Here is a 9,738-nt window from a genome sequence, read left to right as displayed (position 1 = left end):
GGGTTGGTATTTTATAGTTTTTTGGGGTTTATAATAAATTGGGGCTTGGTAGGGTTTCGCACAATGCAGAACGCTTATTTTATCACCTGAATACGCACCCAACCCAATATTTGATATATTGTGTGTTGGTAGCTTTCTGCATAATGCCGTCCAATTGTAGATATGCATGCATGGTTTGATTAAATGGCTTTTACATGTCTTCCGATCATTTTTCTTCCAACTCTCTATAGCACCATTTGAAAAATAAACAGAATAAAATCTGAAAGCGGAGCTATGTTTATGAAACCGCCTTTCCAACATGAAGAAAGGTATAATAATTGTGCAAGTGGTTCGAAAAAACGCCCACAAAAATATATTAGAAAAGAGAAACTTGCCTTTTGCCTATTGATGGAACATCAACAATGTTCTTTCTCATTTTCGACCTCATTACTTCATTGGAATGGTCGGATAGAATTTGATACTTACGTTCAACTCACTTCACAAAACTCACCAGCTCTCATTATTGATATCTTCTATCTGTTCATCTATCTAAATTCTTGAAATAATCAGCAAAAAATATTGGAAGTTCAATTTTATTTTTCATAAATACAACATCTGAGACAAATTGGAGCCTATGAATAAAAACTTCTTTCAGTCACGATAAACTCGAGAATTCTTCAAACTACTTGAATATTTGCCATCAGCTGGATCAGATTCTTTGAACATTGTCACCTCCTCTTCCTCCTTTGGCTTTGGAGCAATACTGTCCCTCTTTTCGATTCTCATCAGCCTGTCGGACTTTTCAATTCTGGAAGCCCTACGAATCTGCGTTCTAGCTTCTTGCATGAAGACCAAACCATTCGTTTTGGCTTGATTCAGGCAGTACTGCTCGTCTGCAGTCAAGTGCGCTAGTCTCTGATCCATTTTTATCCAGTCCGATTCCACGATTTGCGTAGCGGTCCAGCGTTTCACTGGGTCTGGATTCAACAAACACTCCACTACGTAGTGAACGTTTTCACTCACCACCTCGTCTACTTTGGATCGAAATTTCCACTTACCATTGAGTTGATGTTCTAGCAGTTCCCTCACTTTCTTCTCATCGAAGGGTAAAGCTTTGTTGAGCATGGTGAAGAGGATTACTCCTAGTGACCAACAGTCGGACATTTTTGGATAGTAAGGGTTGCCTTTGAGGACTTCTGGAGCTGCGTAGCTGAGGGAACCACAGTATGTGGAGCTCGCTTTGCATCGACCCCTCATGTCGATGATGAACCGGGAAAATCCGAAGTCGGTCAGTTTCAGATTATTATTAGCGGAGATTAGACAGTTTTCGCACTTCAAGTCTCTGTGAGCTACTCCCAGCTCATGTAGATACTGTACAGCCAGGCTTATCTGCCTGAACCACAATCTGGATCTCGCTTCAGATACGGGTCCGTGTTCCAAGATGTAATCCAGAAGATCGCCATTTTCCGCCATTCTCATGAAGATGAAGTACTTGCTCTTTCTCTGGAAAATGCTATGCACGTGGACGATATGAGGGTGATTCACCATGGACAAGATTGCCAACTCTCTAGGTAGAAACTTCTTCACGTAATCTTTCGGGGCATTTTTCGCATCGATTACCTTGCATGCCAGGTTGGTAGGTTCTTCTTTTTTGTTATTTTTCGATTTTTCAGTTTCACCTAGGTATTCAGTAAGAAATACTGGGGCATAAGAACCCTCACCAAGTTTTTTCATTAGACGGTAACCTTTTGACGCTAGAAGTGCCTCTTCTGAGTCTCTCAGCATGGGAGATTTTCCCATAGTTTGGATGAGTAAGCATTTTTGTTACTTCACACTGGAATTTTGAACATAGTTTCTGTTTGACACTTGACTGTCAAAGTTACAATTCAACCAGAATGGAAAATTACTGATTTTTGAATATGGTTGATTGGCAACTGGTGACTATACTCATCTCAAGTCAGTAGTCGTATACAAGGTAATTTGCACAAAACTACATATTTCACGTTGTTTTCTAGTGTGGCAGTATTTTTTTTATTCGAATGATCACATACAAATCTCAATGAGGTCAAACGGGTAATGCAGTCCTCTACTCTTCATGAAAGAGAGCATACTTATCTCCTTTCTGTAACGTTGACTTTCAAAAGCTGATGATATAACTCACTCATTTTCAGACATTTCCTTCCACCTTTCAGTCCATAATTTTCAGAACCAACATTATCTCAAAAAGTTTCTGCTGCTATTGACTCATTGAAAAAAATTGAGATGTTGATAATTTCAACAGTCAAATGAATGAATCAGTGACTGACATTTCCTAACATTTTGAAAATTTCAAAATGATTCCAAATCTTTGCTGGAAAATTATTGCCCCTCTTCAATTGGAAAAAAATCATTTGAAAAAACCAATTATACTTTTACTTCGAGAAACATTTTTATTTCAGTGAAGTGCCATACGGTTTTCCCAGACGAACATAGTTTAGCGAGTGCATTGGCTTGGGATGTGGGGGTTGAGCAAACCGGCCATCGGATGCCTGCTCCCATGTAGCCCCGCTGAATACGGAAATGACAGAATCACTTGTGGTTCTGTTATTCCCTAACTGAATGACATCCCAACGATGGCTCAATCCTAAAAGCCGAGACACACTTCAACATACACCTCTCCGATCCGACTCCGGTTTGATTTGGCCCCAAAAGAGGAGCTGTGCAGGACCGCCAGTGAGTAATCACACTTGCCATACATGCTTCCGACTTCTTTCCGATTTACCACTCCGGCTCGATACACTTGCCACTCTCGCCAGTGTCGATTCGAACAATATCTAGGAAGGTCCTCTAAACGTTCAAGAATTTTAGCAACTGCGATTTAGCCATTAAAGCACTCTGTTCAAAAAGAGAAGATGAGAAAAATCGGAGAGCTTTCATAGAGAACAGCGGTACAGCTCTTCAGTCTGGTCATATAGAACTGGAAATTTTCTGACTTGCTCAATAAGCTCCTCCAGTTTTAATGACATTTTTTAAATTCAATTTGGAGAAAACAAAAATCTCAAATATCATAGAAACAACAAGCGATACCCGTCCCGCAGCTGGAGAAGAAATAAGCTGCATTATCGGATCATGATCGAATGCAGGATCAGAGTCGTATGGGAGCGGGGTTGGTCACGTATCGGAACGATGTGAACTAACTACTATATTCGTACCATTTCCCTCTCAGACACTCGTCCGATTGTATGATGAAGGTCGGATCTGAAGGGTGTATGACAGGTGTGTCCCGGCCTTAAGGTGTGTGTATCCGTGCAGAGAGGATGAACGACACTGAGCCTATCAGCTGTCTCTACGGACCCTTCGAGATACCGAGCGCCCTCTCGTCGTAGCATCACCTTATCACGGTAATGCGGGGTTCTGCTGTGATTGACCTTCTTTTCCTGACTACTCGTGGGACTTTTGAGGACAGAGTACACTTAAAAACTCTTTCTGACGCTGAGTTTACAGAGGAAATGGATGTCAAGCTTACGACTCCCTGTAAATTCAGATCAGGAGCGAGTCTACAGCGGAGATGGATGTTGAGCTTAAGACTCCAACTGACCTCTCTGTGGGTTTAGCTCAGGAGCGAGTGCTTTTCAACTCTCCAACTCCTGATCAAATAACTGAACCTAAAAAAAAGGTTTGGTGGTGCAGCCAGGAAACGACTGAGTCGTCTTCTCAAGAGCGGGTTACCTTATGAAACCGCCTTGCACCAAATTCTTGAGCGGCGTACGCAGAATCTGTCTCAGGTGGGAGAACATACCCCCCATGGGCAGGTTAGCAAACTTTTGCGCTCAAGTGATGATTCACCAAAACCAGAGGCGAAAAAGCCTTGCACGGGTGAATCTGAGGCATCGTCATATGAAAAGGTTGTCGCGGGTATCAAGGTGAGAATCTTGCATCTTGAATATCTCCGACTACCTCATTAGCAATGAAACAGTAGAGTATATACTTTGTGCCTGCCCCGCTGGGGATCGAATCAAGTTTTTAGAGTTCGGTAGAGTCGTATTCTTACCATCTGACCTGAAAGACCACTCACCATATAAACTAATTGGCTTCGTTAAGAAGCTGGGTTTATTTGGACGAGTGTGAATAGGTGTGAGCCACAATTTGCGGTGGAGGGTCGAACAGACCCACTCACTTTGGACCTAACCTAACCTAACCTAACCTACAAAGGCTTTTGACTATGTATTTCACTCAGAAATTGAACTATTATGGTATCACAGACAATGATCTGAGGTTGATATTCTCGCCTCGAAATCAGTGCGTTGATCTAAATGGAAACAAAAATCAGAACTGAAGAAAATATATTACGGTGTTTCATTTTTAGGTCCCGTATTGTTCATAATATACAGCAACGATTCATGTAGTTTTGTTGCACCAACAAAACGTGTTATATTTGCCGATGACGAATAGTTCTCGCAACAGCCTAACTTATGTAATTGAATTCAAAAAACTCCAGTCCAGTCAAACGCTTGGTTCACTGGTAATGGTCTAAAATTAATCAATGATAAAACTCTTGTTGTCTTCAGATACTAGTATGCCGCATGATAAATATGTAACATATTTAGACTTCAAAAACGTTCAAATGTTATATTTGTTATCGAGCAACTGAAGAACATTGTCGGTACAGAAACTTTGAAAATGGGGTATTATTCTTCATTTCACTTTGCATTTTCTTATGGAATTTTGATGAGTATATTTGATGAATGTATTCAAAATTAAAAAAAAAGATGATTTTCAATCTACCTATTTCCATTTGGTTTGGTATCATGCCTCTTTTTACATTATATATTTACTCTCCAAATAGACAGCACCTTTGGCCTCTGACTAATAGATGGCACTAGCTGTATCGATTTATTCAATGATTCAAATCTATGGATGAATTATCAGTACAATCAGATCGTTAAAACCTATTAACTCATTCCTGAGGATCTTTTGGAATCAACGTGCGCTGAATATCTGAGAACAAAATATTTGATGAACGTAGGCTATTAAAAAGAACTGAAGAACTGTCAGTATCAATGTAATTTGGAAGAACAGGATGTCATTGGAAGGTTTTTGTTTTGAAAAAATCAAAATATACCGAAATCAGAACAAGGTGTATCGAATAATCAACGGCAGTATAGAATAATCCATATAATTACAGAAAATTGGTTGATTATTTTCAAAGAATTCGACATTTTCATGTAGGGAAAGGCCGGGCAAAGTGGATACCTTAAGATATTTGAGGTTATAGCAGAAAAGGTATAAGGTATAAAAACAAAATAACTAGTACAAATCGGTCTTTATTAATTGCTCTTACAAATACTGTCATCAATTAACCTAAATAATTAAACATATATTAACTGGAAATAGAATTAAAAAAAGTACGAAAGTATTCGCTTTGCCCGGACCCCTGGGTAAAGCGGATACAGTACTCGGGCAAAGTGAATACTCATGTTAATAACTGTGAAAACGAGAGTAACAAACTAAATAAATTTTTTTTTAGTAAACTGAAAAATACATAACTTGAACTTAAATAATTAAAAAATTAAGATTGGCAGTTATCACAAATATATCCTTCCGTGCCATCGAATGCGGAACATTCTTCGTGACACCATTGTTGACAAATGTGACATCGAATCTAATTTTCAATAGGATTATTATCTTCTTCAATGTAAATTTCTCCGCAAAAAAAGCATAAAATATCCTTAAATTCTTTAATTTTCTTTGGCTGTTTAGCTGTTTTCTTATTATTGTCACTCTTAGTTTTCTTAATAACAATCTTAGCAATAACTTTTGTTGATTTATCATCCAGTCTTTTAGTAACCTCCTTAACTTTATTTTTCTCAAATTTCTGCTTTTGGTCTTCCTTGATCGGCGTACTCGTTAATATTTCAGATTTTTGTAGTTTCCGTTTACGAGTGGTCATTGTTTTGGCAGGATTTGGTTTAGGTCTCAAAACCAAAGGGCTATAGTGGGAGGTTGAGCATCCAGGTTCCGTATCTGGTGATTTGTCACGGCTTATATTTCGTTGAGTATTTTCTTCGATCTATGGCAGCATTGTGTCAATTGTCTGAGCATTCGTTGCTACATGCGGCTCAACAGCGAAGACAATTTGGGTACATCCAGGTTCTGGCTGAGGTGTACATCCAACCTCGCTACTAATCTTTTCAGGTGTTTTGAAAGAGTCTGTAATTGGTGCAACAAGGGCTTCAAGCTCAAAAGGGGTAGCTCTGTTTAGAGATGGAATTATTTCCACTAGAAGATCCACTGGGTTTGGTGGAATAAATTCTTGCAAAAGCGAAGGCGAAGGGGTTGAAGAAGTTTCTGCAAAAGATCCTGGAATATCAATCCTTTCTGGTGAGTTTGTGCTTTCTGTACCAATAATTCATGTTAGATGTTCCTGCAATTACAGCGGCTGGTTCGTAATCTTCCTCTCCAAAAGCATATTTATTCACTGGCCAAATACCAGGTCTTTTGAAACCATGAACGGCATTTATAGCTACTGCACATTTCAGGAAAGCCGGTAATAGCAGTCTGGCCACATCATATTGATTTATAATGCGTCCAGGGTGAGATTTTTGGAAAGCATTTACCTCCCTTTCAAAATATGTTTTCAATGGATCGTAAACGGCTACATCCATGGGCTGTATCTTATGCGTTGTATGTGGAGCCAAGGATAAGATTACGATGTTGTTTTTGCTAGCGTAATCCAAAGCTGGGTAATACTTATGGCTCTCATGGTTGTCCAATAGTAGAAGTATCTTTTTCTCAGGTGTAGGCCGAACATGTTCCACGAAGATACGCATCCAATCAAGAAATACCTCTCCTGAAGTCCAACCATTTGGAGTACAGGTTCCTTGAGTGCCGGGTGGCGCACCATCAAGTAGTCTGGGTTGCATCTTTTTCCTGGCAAAAATTAAGAATGGTGGGAGAAACCAACCAGTGGCATTACAGCAACCGATGACCGTCGTTAATTGACCACGTTCTGCACTGGCAATTATGCCATATTATTCCTTTCGTTGATAGCACTTTAGGTGGCTTATTGGTGGTTGTCGATATACCTGTCTTATCCATATTGTACAATCTAGATGCATCAATGTCATGTTTTGCAGTCAAAGCTTTAAGGTTTTCATAAAAACGTCCAACTTCACGTCTGTTAAATCCTTTAGCCCTTGCAACCGATGTTGCTTCTGGAGTCCTCAGGGAAATTTGATTGTGGCGAGACAAAAATGACGATAACCAGTCATCTCCTGCTTTTTCGTACTTGTCCCAGTTTTTCGGATAGTTCAAATTATTTTTCTTAGCGTATATGAACGCCAAATTTTTGAACTCGTCTCGAGTTAGTCCAAAAAAAACAGAATCCATATCCTTCAGATATGTTAACAACTCTGTCTCCTGATCTTCATTGAAAACAAAATTGAATCGACCCAATTTTGGAGCAGTGGTGCCGGTTTTGACGTGCCTGTACAAGGTTGCATAGGCCAACCCATACTTTTAGCTGTGCTTTTTATGGATTCGCCAGCTTTGCACAAATTAATAGCTGTTTTCATGACATTCTCATCCCACGACCCTTGTTTAGTTTTTTTTTTATATTTATTAACCATCTGAAACAAATAAACAACATGATGAAATTACAAGTCAATAATAACGAATAGCGGGCAAAGTGGATACCATATTCACTTTGCTCTATTCTCTTTGCCCGACTAGGTAACTTTTGAGGTTGACAAATTTTGTACAAAAACGAATAATTATAAACTTCTGTGAAAGATACAATAAAAAACCTACTTTGACATGGTACTGAATTAAAATATTTCTAAAGATCAAGAACTAATAACACTGGAAATAAAATCAATATACTTACCTCGTAAAATCCATCTTTTTTTCACAAAAACACAAATTTCCACCTTCGGCCGGCAAGCGACGCGGCCTCCTGCTTTAGTATTTGCCGCGCACTAAATCAAGATGGCGGAATGCCACTACGGTGGTGTGATGACAGTCGAATGAATAATTTAGAAGTAGTGGGGAGTATTCGCTTTGCCTAGGGTGTTCACTTTGCCCGGCCTTCCCCTATCATATTTGGACGTTGTCCAAATATGATACATTTCGAGTTTGTGCGTACCAAACAAGAATTTTTTCGTGATAAGTTTATGATGGATCCATTTTGAGTGTTAGCCAACTTGTCATCAATTATGTAACCTGAATTTCTCAATGCCTCGTTCATCAAAACAACAACGAATCACTCTTCAGCAATCCCAAATCAATTATTTTACCGCCTTCATCAGAATGTCTAATAGAATATTAATATTTCCAGAGAATCGTAAACACACGTGTAATTTATCATGGTGCATTCGACAGATTTATGATAACATCTCTATTTTATACAGATATCATGTATTATTCAGAAGAATTGTGAATGTTATGGTCATTAATAATAAATCATTTGACTGAAAAGCATGCGTAATTACATGAGCAATGGGCTATAAATGACAGGCGAAATGTTAAATACAGCTGATTTCCGCAAAATACACTCCAGACAAGAAAACATATGCATAAACGAGTATTGGTGAATATTGAGGAGATTCAAAGTGGATATTACTGAGTTACCAAAGAAAGTTAAAAAAGCGAGTGTGCTTTAAACCACACAACTGAATAATAATAGTGATAATATACTTTATTGTCATCAAGAACAAATCTTGTGGACACAGCTTGTGAAAAATAAATACAAATGTAGGTATAGAAATATTAAATGTGAATATAAAAACACCTACAAAAAGTAAAGTTCGAACATACACTATAGTTCAACGTCGAAATTTTCTATCAACATGGTTGTGTACAAATTTATTTAAAAATATTATCAACACTTATATAATAGACATATAAACATATATACATATATATAATATTACTTAAATAAACACACCCATTGCACCAGACAATCAAACATTCATATCCAAAGAAGAATATAAACAAAAATCTTAAATAACCTAAATTCGAATATGCACATTTTGTCACGAAAATTCATTATTATAGAACTCTTGCAAATTATAATAGGGTCTATCACCCAAAAATATGTTTACTCTTATTCTAAACATTTTGTTGGTCAAATTTGCCTGTCTTATATCTGAGGGCAAGTGATTGCACATACCTATTTACCCCATTGTAATGAATAGAATTTCTGACCAAATTTGTTAAAAGAATTGAGAATTTCAACGCGGTGTAACGGGTGTTACAAGAATGGCATGAAGCCTCAAATGGGGAGATATGTTTGTAAATGAGGCAAACCGATTCTAAAATGAACAAAACAATCACTGTAGAAATATATTCTCATACTCCCATGAATTACATACTCCCCTAAACGGTATTCCATAACGTAGGTGGGATTCAACGAGGGCGTAATACACCGTTCTGGCAGTTTTGATTCCCAAATTTATTAAACTTACTCCCACTGCATAACATCCAGAACAAATTTTACTTTTAAGTTGTTTGATATGTTCAATAAATTTGAGCTTATTGTCAATGTGAATACCTAGAAATTTACATTAGTTCTCGTTCTTGATCATTAACCCTTCGTTTCATGATTTTTTCTTTCCCGAAAAAAAATTATATCAAAATAAGTGATATGATGTAGGTTGATGAAAAAATTTGGAAAAAAATTTGAGTCGACTCTTTATTATGTTTTTTCCAAAAAAATTGTTTGTTGCAGATTTGCAACACCATGGAAATCTCTTATATATTTGTTCGAAGTTGACCTTCCTT

The 9,738-nt window shown here is 37.9% G+C and overlaps 1 protein-coding gene across 1 annotated transcript; it reads right to left on the bottom strand.

The window, feature by feature from the left end:
• Positions 1 to 556: 556 nt before the first annotated feature.
• Positions 557 to 1,886, bottom strand: LOC111510313 (testis-specific serine/threonine-protein kinase 3-like). The gene has a single exon (XM_023166218.2). The coding sequence runs from the start codon at positions 1,777 to 1,779 to the stop codon at positions 631 to 633; it is 1,149 nt and encodes a 382-aa protein (XP_023021986.2). The 5' UTR covers positions 1,780 to 1,886; the 3' UTR covers positions 557 to 630.
• Between the last annotated feature and the right edge of the window lie 7,852 nt (positions 1,887 to 9,738).

The sequence above is a fragment of the Leptinotarsa decemlineata genome, unplaced genomic scaffold (assembly GCF_025532065.1).
Source record: "Leptinotarsa decemlineata unplaced genomic scaffold, Ldec_3_MD MMD2_tig00002974_RagTag_RagTag, whole genome shotgun sequence".
Classification (NCBI taxonomy): Eukaryota; Metazoa; Arthropoda; class Insecta; order Coleoptera; family Chrysomelidae; genus Leptinotarsa; species Leptinotarsa decemlineata.
This window is presented reverse-complemented; position numbering and strand designations above follow the sequence as displayed.

Bases quoted from the DNA above. Each gene is read 5' to 3' on its own strand.
- LOC111510313 (XM_023166218.2), bottom strand. From the start codon at position 1,779: ATGGGAAAATCTCCCATGCTGAGAGACTCAGAAGAGGCACTTCTAGCG.